This window comes from Spermophilus citellus, assembly GCF_964194105.1.
Source record: "Spermophilus citellus genome assembly, chromosome: 11".
Lineage (NCBI taxonomy): Eukaryota > Metazoa > Chordata > Mammalia > Rodentia > Sciuridae > Spermophilus > Spermophilus citellus.
This window is the reverse complement of record NC_138192.1, coordinates 102209655-102225199: the sequence shown is the minus strand read 5'-3', so window position 1 is coordinate 102225199 and position 15545 is coordinate 102209655. Positions and strand designations below refer to the sequence as shown.

At 33.1% G+C, this 15545-nt stretch overlaps 1 protein-coding gene and 1 long non-coding RNA gene across 30 annotated transcripts in view; one reads left to right on the top strand and one right to left on the bottom strand.

Moving 5' to 3' along the window:
* The window catches only part of LOC308631348, a 40637-nt gene extending 28452 nt beyond the window's left edge, over positions 1-12185 (bottom strand). The window contains exons 1-4 of one of the 2 annotated variants that reach the window (XR_014018168.1): positions 11928-12185; positions 6819-6934; positions 5799-5885; positions 787-2598 (exon numbers count right to left, since the gene is read on the bottom strand). This is a non-coding gene — a long non-coding RNA (uncharacterized lncRNA). Of the gene's footprint in view, positions 1-786; positions 2599-5798; positions 5886-6818; positions 6935-11927 lie in introns of those variants that run through there. The other variant, XR_014018167.1, reaches the window with a different exon arrangement.
* HYCC2 (hyccin PI4KA lipid kinase complex subunit 2) overlaps positions 1-15545 on the top strand; it is a 72335-nt gene that overhangs the window by 43363 nt on the left and 13427 nt on the right. For all 28 annotated transcript variants that reach the window (XM_081262487.1, XM_081262478.1, XM_081262495.1 and 25 more), the window contains 4 exons: positions 601-780; positions 4774-4854; positions 6832-6947; positions 12981-13076. In XM_081262487.1, the coding sequence (XP_081118613.1) occupies positions 694-780; positions 4774-4854; positions 6832-6947; positions 12981-13076 (380 nt within the window). In that variant the 5' untranslated portion in view covers positions 601-693. The remainder of the gene's footprint in view (positions 1-600; positions 781-4773; positions 4855-6831; positions 6948-12980; positions 13077-15545) is intronic.

Below are 15545 nucleotides of genomic sequence, written 5' to 3'. Positions count from 1 at the left end.
TATTTTATTCCAATGGAAACTTTAAAATGGAGAATAATAAGAGTTTGTAAGAGCAGAAAAAGAAATTATTAAGTATAAATGTAGTACATTGGCTAAAGGCTTAATGGTCTAATAAATTTAGTAGCACAGGATTTTAAAAGATTGGTGTGCCAGGTGAAATAGCACATATCTGTAATCCCAGCTCCTCAGGAAGCTGAAATAGGAGTATCCCAAGTCAAGTCTAGCATGGGCAAGTTAATGAAAAATAAACATAAAGATGGTAAGAGATGTAGCTCAGTAGCAGGGTGTTTACCTAACATGCTTGAGGTAAATTATTTGATGTCAATCCCTAGTACCACCAAAAAATAAAAACAAAGGAACAAAAATGTGTGGTGATATTATATGGGCACAAAGTACTTTTTATAGTTAGTGCATTGATCAGTTTAATATGTGGTCTCTTTACATAGAGATTACAGAGATATTGGTTGAATTAACTCAAAATACAAAGAAACTAATATAGAGGATTTATATTTAAAACATTATACTTATGTATGTGCCTGTTAAGAAATATAGTTAGAACCAAAAGAATGGAAATCATTACTGCACTTTTATTTCTTTTAGCTCCTGGAACCTGTTTGCCACCAGCTATTTGAACTCTATCGTAGCTCTGAAGTTCGACTGAAGAGGTTCACGCTACAGTTCTTACCAGAATTGATGTGGGTTTATTTACGGCTTACAGTTAGCCGAGACAGACAGAGTAATGGTTGCATTGAAGCACTTCTGTTAGGAATTTATAATTTGGTAAGTTGAAAATGGTAGTTTGTGATATATAAAATACTTTTAAAAAGTCCTCTGAAATCATATTTAAGGAATATTTTGAGAAAATTAAATTGAAATATCTACTGAATAATTTGAACTAATTAAATATAGATAAGCATTTTATAAAGTAGATGAAACTATAATTGATGGCATTGTTAATCTTAGGACTTATTTCTTCAAATTATTTTATTTGATCACTATTTATGAATGCTTTTTGTGTAAGGAATTGAGTTGACTTTAATGTTGTTCCTGCTTTTAGGGCAACTTATGCTGTATTAGAGAAGATGTTTACACATGAATAATAATGAAAAGTTTGTATGAAAAAGAACTTTAGAGAGAAACTGAAATATTAGCTGAAGTTTTGGCCAACTTTACTAAGGAAATGGAATTTAAGCTGGGTCTTATGAAGAGGAATAGTTTTGACAGGTTGAGATTAGAAGTAGGTGAGATGATAATCAAATGAGCATAAGCAAAGAAGCAGGGAAGTCATGTCATGCCCTGGAAAAAGGAAAGTAATTGAAGCACAGAAGGAAAAATGCAAGCTAGGAAAAATGATTTTTATCAGTTTTAGACAGTCTTTAAAGTGAAGAGTTTAGGTTTTCTTTAGTATGCATTGGGAAAACAGCTTTGAGCAGAAGAACTGTGCAGTGTATTAGAAAGGTGAATCTGGAAGTTGCAGAGACCTTGGAATTATAAATTGAATTTAGTCATCACTCCTTATATTTTGAAGGCTACATGTTTAATTGAAAAGAGTAGGAGAAGTAGACATGGGATTCCTGTTCTCTTAGGAGAGGATATCAGTTAAGGGGAAAAGTCCAATATACTGTTAAAGCATATTATGATTTTGTAAATCTGAGTAAGAACACAATGGAAACTAGAGTGAGAAAAGAAACAACTAATACTTGATAGTATAATTTGAAGACTGACATGGGGAGGGTATGTTAGAAAGGAAAGGAAGTACTTACAAGGTTACAAGGACTGTACAAAGTGAGGTGAAAACATGGGAGAGAGTTGGGGAAAATGGGAACATGATGACCCTTACATATGACCCTTCTGAAGATTTGGGCAGCAAGACTTTTCCTGTGCAATGCAAGGGAACAAAATAATACATTATATTTCTACCCTCATATGCCTTCTTTACAGAATTGGAAAATTACCTGAGTTCATCAATAAAGAATTGTGAATATTATTATTATATGTGGGAATCATTGATGAGGGAATGGTTGAGAAATCACCGGCTTAAAACTTAAATGCTTCTATTGAGCTTCATAATATAGAGGTTACATAGATATTTCCAAATCAAAGTGTAGTTTTTCACCCAGAGTGTAGTTTGATCATTAAAATTTGATATAGCAATTTAAAAATGTTAATTATGATTTGATACTGCATTCTTCGTGAAACTCTTCTTTTTTAGTACCTTAAAAATTAGTATTGCTTTTGCTTTTTTCATCATGCTTAATTTAAGACATTTTTGTAAAAATTTCTGTCCTTTGAAGTCTTGTGTTCTTTGTATTCAATATACTCTGCAAACAATACTCCACATAATAACATTTGATTTTATAGTTGAGAGGTATAAAGTACTAGATAATTGAGCTTCACAATAAATATTCTATAGCAGTGCTTTTTCCTTTAAGTCTTATCATTTAAATCATTAGAAAATATTTTCCATTACTGGAAGTCTGAAGGAAGGAGTAAGGGCTTTAGAATCATTCATATTCAATTCAAAATCATGAGGTACTATTTATTGGCTATTTTAAATTTTGAGTAAGTTACTTAATATCTTGACTACTGTTGCCTCACCTGCAAAACAAAAAATAAAACATTGTTAGTAGAATTAAAAGTAATTGAAACCAAGTGGGCGGGGTGCCACACACACCTGTAATCCCAGCAGGTAGGGAGTCTGAGGCAGGAGGATCTTGAGTTCAAAGCCAACCTCAGTAATAAGCTAGGTACTGAGCAACTCATTGAGACCCTGTCTCTAAATAAAACACAACATAGGGCTAGGGATGTGGCTCCATGGTTGGGTGCCCCTGAGTTCAATCCCCAGTACCAAAAAAAAAAAAAAAAAGGCAATTTGAAGATATTTAATAAATGTTTATCATTTTTATTGTCATCATACTTGAGGGTAGGCTTTTTTTTTTTTTTTAATGAAAAACTAGTCTAGGAGTAAAATTTTCTACTTTGCTAACTTACTTGATTATTTTTTCTTTTAAAGCAGGACATTTGTTTTATGTATCCTGTGTTTTCTCTAGTGTTGGCTACATATTTAGTAATGTTTGCTGATTTAGTAATTTAGTGTTTTAGATTATTTAACATTAAGCTATAATTTTTATTAGTTTGTTTCATGTAATAATTTAGTAATTGGATAAGTGAAAGATATTTTGTGAAGCAGATTGTTTGCAAGTTATTGGCAGTACTTATTGGTTTTAATTATATTTTGACACTTCAAAAATAGCATACTATATAAGAAAATGCCAGTTATAAGTCAGAAATTTAACCTCGGGTTTCTGACTTTTAATTCCCATAATAAATGTATTCACTTTTCTCTGTGGTTCTCAGTTTTTTCTTATTCTTTTTTTTTTTCCTATGTACTGATTTCTCTCTTTTCCTCCATTTCTTCCTCCCCCCCCCCAAATAACCCCAGAGTGAGTTTTATATGGCCTTTAACAAGTTTCAGCATATCTTTCTCCATAAGATATGGAGAAATACACACAAAGATAACTTCAAAATATTGGGCTAAATGGTATACTTAATAATAAAAGTTGAATTTTGGGGCGGGGGGGGGGGCGGGTATGTCTAACTTAAATCAGGCCCCTTTATCTTAGCATAAACATTCTTTGCAATACAATGACCAAGGTGTGGTAATAACTAGTTTGATTACAAAGAAGCTATGTGGGATCTCTGGAGACTTTTCTTGCCAAAATTCGAGAATGGTATTTGTTCATGTGTAATTTGTACTCTCTCCTAACATAGTAAACTCAGAAATGAGTCCATTGGGAAGTTCTTTCAGGTTTGTGTCTTAGTGATGATAGTTGTTTTTATTGTTATTCTGTTTATTATTTTTCTTTTCCTTTTATGCTGTGCTGTTACTCATTCTCTGACTACCTGCCATCCAAGTCTACTAAGGAGACAGTATGTGTTTTAAGCCAGTGATGTGTACTAATATGAGTTATAAAGAAACATAAAAGTAAGGCAATAGGCAAAAAGAAAGATGCTGCAGCTTATCGCTCCTGATTGTCATTCATAGGCAGATGTTTATTGATACCTGAGGAAGTTTAGAGGAACTAGAGGCTGGAGAAATGAAGGACACCTTTGTTCTTTTTATGAAGAGATAATGTTGTTTAAAAAAAAATCACAAAAATTTTCTTGAAGCTCAGTAGAAATTATCTATATGTAAATTTATTTTTAATCACGTGGACTGATCAGTTATGTTAACATGTTTATTTTAGTTCAGTAGTTTATTGCTGAATGATTGCAAGAGTTTTTTTTTTTTTTAAATTCAGGATTCATTCTTAAGAAAGATGACAGGTATTGTGTATATTAGTTTGATTGTGGTTGTAACATGCTGTACACAATAAATACATGTAATTTTTATTTGTTAATTATGCCTCAGTAAAGCTGGAAAAAAATCCATTCTGCATTACAACAATGTTTTAATCTCCCTGTTCTATATGTAAATTTAACATAAAATTGATTTATGTGCCTGCTTCTTGTATTGATTTAGTGTAATACTATGCTCAATAGATCTCTGTGGGTTTTAAATACTCCCATAGTATACAAATTTGCTGATAATTAAGTTATAAAAAATATGATAGGGTAGTAATATGTTTAATATATCATTTTAAAAATTCTTTAGTTACCAATTATATTCTATAAATTAAGGAAGTAATTATTTTTTCCGTACAGTATAAACCTGTGATTATTTCATTATCTTTGTGCTTTTTTTTGTGTGTGTGTGTGTGTGTGTGACTATAGGAAATTGCTGATAAAGATGGAAATAATAAAGTTCTATCTTTCACTATCCCTTCCTTATCCAAGCCTTCAATATACCATGAAGTAAGTAACCTGGGGAAGATGTGATTGTTATATTGAGATATAATATATATAATATATATTATTATATTGAGATACAAAGCCATTTTTTAAAAACCAGAGATAGAATCCTAACATATGTTTACTGACTTGTTTCTTTATTTTTTAGTATATCTATATTTTTAGCTGTTGATGGACCTTTGTTTGTTTGTTTGTTTATTTATTTATTTATTTATATGCGGTGCTGAGAATCGAACTCAGTGCCTCACAAATGCAAGGCAAGCGCTCTACCACTGAGCCACAACCTTAGCCTCTGACTGGTTTCTAAAAAGTAGATGTTTGTGCCAGATGTAGTGGTTATGCCTGTAATTCCAGCAACTCAGGAGGTTTAGAAAGGAGAGTAGAAGGTTCAAGGCCAGTCTTGGCAACTTAGTGAGACCCTGTCTCAGAATAAAAAATAAAAGGGCTGGAGATGGAGCTCAGCACTCCTGAGTTCAATCCCCAGTACCACCAAAATAAACAAATAAATAAATAAATAAATTCAGTCATTTGTTAGCTTGGCAATGTGGTGCACACTAATAACCCAGCGACTTAGGAGGCTAAGACAGGAGAATGCAAATTATATGTTTGTATTATATTTCCAGCCTGCCCTTTTGTTATTGGTGATGTTAAGACTGAACTTTGTGAAGAGAGGTGGAAAGTAGTTAATGAAAAAGTTTCCTTTAGTTCTTATTTCTTCTACCACCAGTATCATTTTAATTTTTAAAATAGATTTTTGTGGATTTTTAAAGATAAATCTTACTTTTAAAAGTCTTCCATATCCCTTAGAAACTATCTGTTAAATTGTTTCATTTTTACTATTCTTTAGGAAACTGACTACTTAGAATGTTAACACCATTGTATTTCAGGGTAAAGGAGTCTAATTCACACAATCTAGCTAATCAATAACATTATACTTTTTTGCTTACCTTTATTTTGTTGAATATGAGAACACTGATAATTATATGGGTAGATGATGCCTGTCAGGCTGAACTCTTTCTTCCTGCTCTCTTTAACTAAAATCCAACAAAGAAGTGAATCAAACTTGTGATCTTCAGTGTTCACTGCATAAAATTGTGAGGAAAGTATTTACAGAAACATTCTAAAAATTATATTCCATTTTCCTGTCAACATAGTATCCTTCTTGTCTAATAGCTGTATACAGCAATTAACTTTCTTAATTAAATCCCCTGGACTTTGTTTTCTGTTGAAATAGAAAGTCTCCTGTTTAGCCAGGATTCATTTTTAGCATAGACTACTTCATAGATTTATACTAGCATAGATTTTATGTAAGTTCTTGGTATTGTGTTATGAAATAAAATGGAGGATAGTGAAACACTAATGAGTTTTTTTTAACTTGAGAAACCTGAAATCATTTATGTCAGTATTTAAAAAAAGACTTGCCAGGTGTAGTGACTCACGCCATAATCCAGCGACTTAGGAGGCTGAGGCAGAAGTATTGCAAATTCAAAGCCAGATTCAGCAATTTAGTGAGGCTCAAAGCAATTTATTGAGACCCTGTCTCTAAATAAAACATAAAAAAAGGATCAGGGATGTGGTTCAGTGCTTAACCACTCTGGGTTCAATCCCCAATTACCCTTCTCCCCTTGCCAAAAAAAACCTTTAGATTATAGTCCTCAATATTGTTTGTATTAAATGATTATAAGCAATTATGATCTTTTCTGGAGTACAAAAAAATTAAAATGGATTTTTTTAAATGACTGATTCCTAATCATTCCATAACTTTGAAAAAATGAAGCAGTATGTTTTTAATTTTATCTATTTTACATACATAATTTCCTAAATAAGCTGTAGAATTTGTATAATTGAGAAATGGAAAAGATTTCAAAGGAGAAGAATAAATTATCTGATACTGCCTTTGTTTAAGCAAAAATAAATATGATTACATGATACAGACTTTATTTTAGAGACACTATCTGATACTGTACCTTATTTTGGTAGCCCTCAACAATTGGATCTATGGCTTTGACAGAAGGGGCTTTGTGTCAACATGATCTCATCAGAGTTGTTTATAGTGATCTTCATCCTCAGAGAGAAACATTCACTGCACAAAACAGGTAATGGACAAAATTGTAGATGGTAACAATTGTAAATTTATGCTTCATAGTTAACCATGATTACTTCAGTTTAGGTTTGATATAAGAACAGTTCAAAAGCAAAGTGGTGAAATACATGGTAGTACAGATTGAGCATCCTTAATCCGAAAGTCAAAAATCTGAAATGCTCCAAAATCTGAAACTTTTTGAGTGCTAGCATAACACTGCAAATAGAAAATTCCATACATGACTTCATGTCATTGGGACATAATAAAAATGCAGGTACACTAAAATTATTGTATAAAATTACCTTCACATTATGTATGTAAGGTATGTATAAACATAAATTAATTTCTTGTTAATACTTGGGTCTGAACCCAAGATATTTCATAAATATTCCCAAATTCAAAATTTTTCTGGTCCCAGTCATTTTGGATAATGGTTATTCATCTTGTAGTTAATACCCATCTATCTAATGCTTGGTAATATGTTATGGTAATCTTATATAAAACTTGTAGAGTGTGGGTGTGGAGTCAGCCAAACCAGTATTCATGTTCTAATACTGCAATGTGGAATGTGCCCTTGGGGCATTTTATCTAATCTCTACACTTTGCTTTTTTGATTATAGAATGGAATTAGTACCTAATATCAGATAAACTGCAAAGTTTGAGGGCACAGTTCCAAGACTGTACTCAATTCTGATAGCAACAAAAGTTTTCTGGAGGGGGTGGGGACCCCCAAACCACCCTTTTGTTTAATGATTTTCTAGAAGAACTTTCAGAACCCAATAAAAGCCATTGTACACAGCTGTGGTTTATTATAGGGAATGGATACAAATTAAAATCAGCCCAAGGAAGAGATGTGTGGGGTAGAATATGGGAGGACCCCCAAAACACAAAGCTTCTATTTTCCTTTCCCACAGAGTCAGAATACCTCCTAGCATCAATGTATGACCATATACACAGAGGATTGATGTCTCAGGAAACTCTCAAGCTTTGATTTCCAGAATTTTATTGAGGCCTCATTGTGTAAGCATGAGTAGTTAAATTGATTGCCCATATGGTTGATCTCAGCCCCCAACTTGACTGATACAGTATGACCTGAAGCCATCACATTAAATCACACTGTGGTTCTTTCTGGCATAACCAGCCCCCACCTAAAATGTCAAATGTGGACAGCACTACCCTAAGTTTTGCTGTCACCAGCCCCTATCCTAAACAAAGATATTTCTAATTATATATTTCTAATTAGTTATTTCCTAAAAGCAAGGACCAGTCTTCTCTTTGGGCAAGGCCAATTACTTACTATATAGGCCATGTCCTGGTCATTGACCAAGGCTCTTTTAAGCAAAAATAAATGTGTTTACCTGGATAAACACATTTAGTATAGCATTTGTATAACACAGCATACTATCATCATGAATATGTCTAACTAACATTTGGAGAAGGTAATATAAGTTAGGGATTTAAAGAAATAACTAACTTGCCTTTTAAAGCCACTGTAAGCATTTTGTAGCAATTTGGTCTACTTTGTGATATACTTAGGCAGAAATGTTTTTCATAGAAATTAGCTGATGATTAATTAAACCTAGCAGTTTTCATTAGTATTCATACTGAGGAGATTTTACCTCAATTTAGGAGTACATTTACTCATTAAGATCAAAATTATGTGCTAGGGTTGTAGCTCAGCGGGAGAGTGCTTGCCTCTCATGCCTGAGACCCTGGGTTCGATCCCCAGCACCACATCTACAACTAAAAAAAATTTTTAAAAAGATCAATATTATAATTTTACCAGTAATGTCAGTGTTGTACCATATCATAAGATGGCAGTAGATATAACCTGTTAGAGGAGGGGATTTACATACCTCCATTAAAAAGAGGAGGTATGTAAATCCCCTCCTCTTTTTAACGTGGTTGGCTTTCTATATCTATGTATTCTATATCCATGTATTCAACCAACCATAGATGGAAAGTATTTGAAAAAAATTGCATTTGTACTGAACACATATGGACTTTTTTCTTGTCACTCTTCCCTAAACAATACATTATAACAATTATTTATATAATGTTTGCATTTATTAGGCATTATGGGTAATCTAGAGATGATTTAAGTGTGTGTGTAGGTAGGTACACATAAGTTATGTGCAAATACTGTATTGTTCTATATAAGGATTTAAGCATCTGTGGATTTTGAATATTACAAGGGTTCTTGAACTGATTACCCCCGAGGAATAACTCCTAGGCAGGAGAAAGCATTCTCCAGACACAGACACATTTCTGTAGTTGTTGACCTCTGATGAAGTGCTTGGCCAGAATTCTATTTCTTCTTACCATCTTATAGATTTTACACATATGGTAGAAAATGGTATGATTTTCCATATGTCCTGATATGTTGTTTGGAATATAACTTTGATGATTGTTTTTATAAGCAAGGTGCTTTATATTTATAACTCTTGGAGAAGACTTTATCCCAACTTTAAATAACAGGGTTTTTTGTTTCTATGTAGTAATGTTGATTTATTCAAATCCTTCCACAATATAAACTTAATATATTAAGAACATTGGCTCATAAATAGTCTGAAGACTTCCTCATATAAAATCACCTAGTTTCCTGGTTCCTTTTTGTTTTATAATTTAAATTATTTAAAGAATAAAATTATATACTTGTGGTAAATTTAAAATAGAACTTGGAATAAAATGAAAATAGATGAGAATGCAAAGAGTAACATAAGTGTAACTTCATCCTTCCAATCACCCATTTCTACTTCCAGTAATTAAACTGTTAGCAGTTTTTTATGTGTCCTTTTAAAATGATTTATATGTACATAGCATATATTGAACCTTAAACACATGCAGGCTCGTATACATGGGATTTAGTTGTATATATTATATAACAATTTGCTTTTTACACCAAAGAATAGATCTTTAACTTCTTCCTCTAGTAGTGCATATAGATCTCTTCATTTGTTTTTCTTTCTTTCTTATTTTTGCACTGTCAAGGATTGAATGCAGGGTCTTACATATGTTAGGCAGCCTCATTCTTCTTTAATGAGTACTTGTTATTTTGTTTTATATATGTACTGAGGAGATTTTACCTCAGTTTTGCTTTTTTTTTTTTTTTTTTTTTGAGCCCTGTATTCCTGGGCTCAAGAAATTCTCCAACCTCATCCTCCTCAATAACAGGACTAAAGACACATGACATCAGGTCCAGCTGTACCATCAGTTTTTTGGCAGTCTCATATTGAATAAATTTAGATTGTTATCAGTTTTTTGCTGCTATAAAGAATACTGCAAGAAACACATATTTCTCTGTATGTTTTGCATGAGAGCACAAAAATTATCTACAATAATTATCTGTATGATAAATTCCTGGAGGTGAGTTGTTAATGCTAAGGAATGTATACTTATTCATTTGGTAGATATTACCAAATTACCCTCCACAAAACAACTGTACCAATTGAATGTTCCACCAGTGACTTCAGAGTGCCTATTTCCTCTTTGTGACCAATTTGATAGCTAAAACTTGATGTCATTTTGTATTCATTCATTTTAGCCGGTGCTTGAATACATTTATGTATTAGTTCATTGTTTTTCTTGACCTATATCCTGTATCCTTTTTTCATATTGTACTGTGTATTTTTTCCTTACTGATTTGCAATATTTTGAATGTTGAAATAATAACACTGTTTTACTTGTTGCATATTTTCAGTTAATTATTGGCTTTAACTTTATTTTTAAATGTAAATATAATTTATATACCACAAATTCTGAATGTCACTGCAAAATTGCTTGGTGTGGGCTTATTCCATCCATTCTGAACACTAAGTGGACCTTTTAGATTTGGAAACTCATGCCCTTCAGACTGGGAATTTTTCTCGAATTGTTATTGTTAATTAGTTCGGACTTTCTACTTTATATAATCTTTCATCTGGAGCTCTTTTAATTTGGATATTGGATCTCCTAGATCCTTTCCTTTTTCATTTGCCATGGCTTTACTTTCTGAGACTGTTCCTCAACTGCATTCACCAATCATTCTTGACGTTTTGGTGGTACTGGGGATTGAGCCCAGGGATGGCTTTACACTGAACTTTGGACACCCCAGCCCTTTTTTTATTTCTTATTTTGAGACAGGGTTTTGCCAAGTTGTCCAATCTGACCTTGAACTTGGAATTCTCCTGCCTCTGCCTCCTGAGACACTAGGATTAAAGGTGTGCAGCTTTGCGCCTGGCTTTCTTGAGTTTTTAATTCTTGCAGTTTTTTTTTTTTAAATCTACAAAGCTTTTACAGTTCTCTGAATACATTTTGAATAGATGTATTTTTGAAATTATATCTTCTTATTTTTGAGAATATTAATAGTATAGTAATTAGATACGAAAAGTTATTTTTTCTTTATATGCTAGTTTCATCAAATTGCCTTTTTCCTTTTTTAAATTTTAGTCTCTTTCATATTAATAGAGTTCCTCATTTGTTTAGTAGTCTTTTTTTTCCCCCTTATTTAAAAGTAGGGGAATAAGAATAAGAAGCTCTGACCACGTTAGTGGGCTAATTGTGAGCTTCCCTGTTGGGTGATCTCACTGTGCCACTCACTTGGGAAATTTCATGAGTCCAAATCTTGGAAGTCTTTCCCTTAAGAGTCATCAAATTCATCTAGTTCCCTAAGTAGTGGGCTGGCTGCTAGCATTCTGATGGCTGAGTGGCGAAGGAGAGCTTGAGGTCTCAATATTCAGCAAGTCATATTTGACTTCAATCTTTGTTTAGTATTACCCCCTCACCCCTACACACACATCAAATCACAGTTGTGCCTGTTGGCTCCTAGGCAAGAATTCTCTTTTATCCTTTCAGAAAATAAGTCTTCAGTATTACCTAGATGTATAGAGAAGGAGACAGGATTTGAAGGTATGACTGCTTTCAAATCAGGGTTTCACCTTTTACCTTTTTATTTCAAAATAATTTCAGACTTACAAAAAATGTGGCAAAAATAATGTAAAGAGTTTCCACATACCATTTACCATCCATCTGTGGAAAGGCTTTTAAAAGTACAACTCCTCTGGGTCTTGTCCTCAGAGGTTCTTAATTGGGTCACTCTAGATGGAGACATAGGAACATATGTTTTTAAAAAGTCTTGTATAACTAGTATGGATCCAGGTTTAAGAGCCACTTTTTTTTTTAGAGACTATAAATATTAGAAAAGCATTTACTTATTCATTCAATAACTATGTATTAAGCAATTATATTAGACACTGTGCTAGACATTAACAATATGGATGAAAAAGTCAGGTTCTTTGTCCTAAAGTTGCCTGTAACTAAATGAGTAAGACCAAGAAAGAGGGAGAAAGTTATAATTCTGTAGAATAAATGCTGTTTTAGACCTGCAGTTTTCTTCAGCTAGGATAATTAAGAATAGCTTTATGTCTAAGGTAAAAATATGAGCTGGGAGCTGGGGGAGCTCAGAGGTAGAGCAGTTAACTAGCATGCATGAGTTTCTGGGTTCAGTCCCTAACACCACTTGATCCAAAACTTGAAACCTTAGCGGGAATTTTCCAAATAAGAAAGTATTGTAGTAAAAAAGGAGCAGCATGCGTTAAATTAGGAGTACAAAAGCTTATAACATAATCATGGAACGGTGAGAGGATTAATGTAGTATGTATATGTAGTGGGCAGTGAAGGGGAGGAATAAAGCTGGAGAGGTAAGTTCAAGGTGGATTTTAAAGGACCTTATAATAAAGATTCCATGATTTTAAAGGACCTTCTAGTAAGTTTGGATTTCATCATGTAGTGAATAGCAACATGGTAGATTTCTAATGATAGGGGATAGGGGAATCATTGATTTAAGGATGATTATTTGTTTTTTAAAGAAGAAAATATTGAGGCATCCAGGGATATGGCTTGTAATAATGAGAATGGAAACTGAAACAGAGGATGCCATAGTAATCTGAGAAATCACGAAAGTCAATATTAAGGTATTAAAGCCATTCGGTGAATAAAACATTTACTGTAGTCTCTAGTGGAAATAATTGTATGCAGTATTTTTTTTTCCATTGTTTATTTCTTCCAGGTTTGAAGTCCTGAGTTTTCTCATGCTATGTTATAATTCTGCTATTGTGTATATGCCTGCCTCATCTTACCAATCTCTTTGTCGTATGGGCTCCAGGTGAGAAGTGTGATTTTAATTAACTTTCATATTCATTAATTTATTTGACAGATATTTATTGAGTATATTCTCTATGCCAGACACTGTTCTAACGTATCATGATACTGTAATAAAACAATTTCATAGAGCTTATATTTCTATAGGAGTCCTCTTCATCCCTATGATTTCTGGAAAATTATTTCAGCATTAAAAGAATATTTCCTAGGTGAACAAGGAGTTAGGCCAAGTTAGCATTGTTGAGTGATATGCCTAATCACTCCCTGGATGCCACTTTTTAGAAATCATGGTGAGAAATAAGGAATGTAAACTTTTTCCTTTATGTGTTTCACAAATAACAGTCTCTGTATTGAAGATTAATAATTGCAACAGTTATCTGTGTGTATGTGTTGGTGGGGAATTAGGGGGTGATGTTCTGTGTCTCACAATAACCTTTATTATATTAGAATTTCTAATTTCATAGACATGACTGAAATTTAAATTTGCTCTATAGAAAAAAATATTTTGTATTCTGTTTTTATATTCATTTCTTTCTTCCCCCACGTTTTTTATTGGTGCATTGTAGTTGTATAAAATGATGTGATTTGTATTGCTACATATTGGTACATGCACAATATATAGCAATGTAATTTGAACAATAACATTGCCCTCGTTTTACCAATTGCCTCCCCTCCTTCCCCTTAGTCCCCTTCCTTTATTCTACTGAGAATCTTTGATTTTCATGAGATCCCCTCCCCCGCACCTTTCTTTTCCTTTTTCCTCTCTAGCTTGCACATAAGAAAGAAAACATAAGACCCTTATTTTTGAGTTTGACTTATTTTGCTTAACATATGTTCTCAAGTTCCATTCACGTTCCTGCAACTGTCATCATTTCATTTTTGTTTATGGCTGAATAAAATTCCATTGTGTATACATATTACATTTTCTTTATCCGTTCATCCATTAATGGATACGTGGGCTGGTTCCATAATTTGACTATTGTGAACTATGATGCCATAAACATGGATATGCATGTATCACTATAGTATAATGACTTTAATAATTCCTCAATATAAATACCAAGAAATGGTATAGCAGGGTCATATGCCTAGTCTTTTAAGGAGGCTCCATTACTGATTTCCGTAGTGTATTGAACTAATCTACAGTCCCATCCAACAGTGTAAAAATATTCCTTTTTCTCCATATCCTCTCCAGCATTTATTCTGCTTCGTATTCACGATGACTGCCATATGACTTGCATGAGATGAAATCTCAGTGTTGATTTGCATTTCCCAAATTGCTAATGATGTTGAACATATTTTTCTTGTATTTGTTGGCCACTTGTATTTCTTCTTTTGAGAAATGTCTCTTTAATTCATTTGCCCATTTATTAATTGGAGGTGGGTGTTTTTTTTTTTTTGGTGTTAAATTTTGAGTTCTTTATATATTCTAGATATCAGTCCTCTGTCAGAAGAGTAGTTAGCAAACATTTTCTCCTAATCTGTGGGTTTTCTCTTCACATTCCTATTTGTTTCCTTTGCTGTACAGAAGCTTTTAAATTTGATGCTGCCCCATTTATTAACTCTTGGCGTTATTTCCTGAGCTTTAGTGTTCCTATTGAGAAAGTTATTGCCTGTGCCTAAAAGCTGGAGCATTGACCCTGTGTTTTCTTCTAGCAGTTGCATAGTTTCTGGTCTAATTCCAAGGTCTTTGTTCCATTTGGGATTGATTTTTGTGCAGGGTGAGAGATAAGCGTCTACTTTCATTCTTCTATGTATGGATAACCAGTTGTCCCAGCACTGTTAAAAGGGCTGTCTTTTCTCTGAGTGGATATAATTGGCACCTTTGTCAAGGATCAGATGACAGTATCTGTGTGAGTTTGTCTGTTTTGTACCATCGGTGTATGTGTTTGTTTTTATGCCAGTATCATGCACTTTTTATTAGTATAGTTCTGTAATGTAATTTAAAGTCAGGTATTGTGGTAGCTTCAGCATTATTTTTTTGGCTTAGAATTGCTTTGACTATTCTGGGTCTTTTATTTTTCCAGATGAATTTTAGGACTGCTTTTCCTAGTCCTGTGAAGGATGTCATTGGTACTTTGAAGGGGATTGCATTGAATGTGTATATTGCTTTTGATAATATGGCCATCTTAACAAAATTTTCTGCCTATCCCTGATCATGGGATGTCTTTCCATTTTGTATCATCTTTAATGTTTTTTGTCCTGAATTCTATCTATGAATTATTTTTTGGTTTGTGTATATTAAACCATCCTTGAATAAAAACATCTCTGGAATAAAACCAACTTGGTCATGGTGTGCAATGTTTTTTAATGTATTGTTGGATATGATTTGTTAATATTTTGTTAAGTATTTTTGCATCTAAATTCATCAGGGATATTGGTCTGTACTTTTCTTTCCTTGTTGTGACATTACTTGGTTTTGGTATGAGTATGATATGGCCTCATAGAATGAATTTGGAAGTGTTTCTTCCCT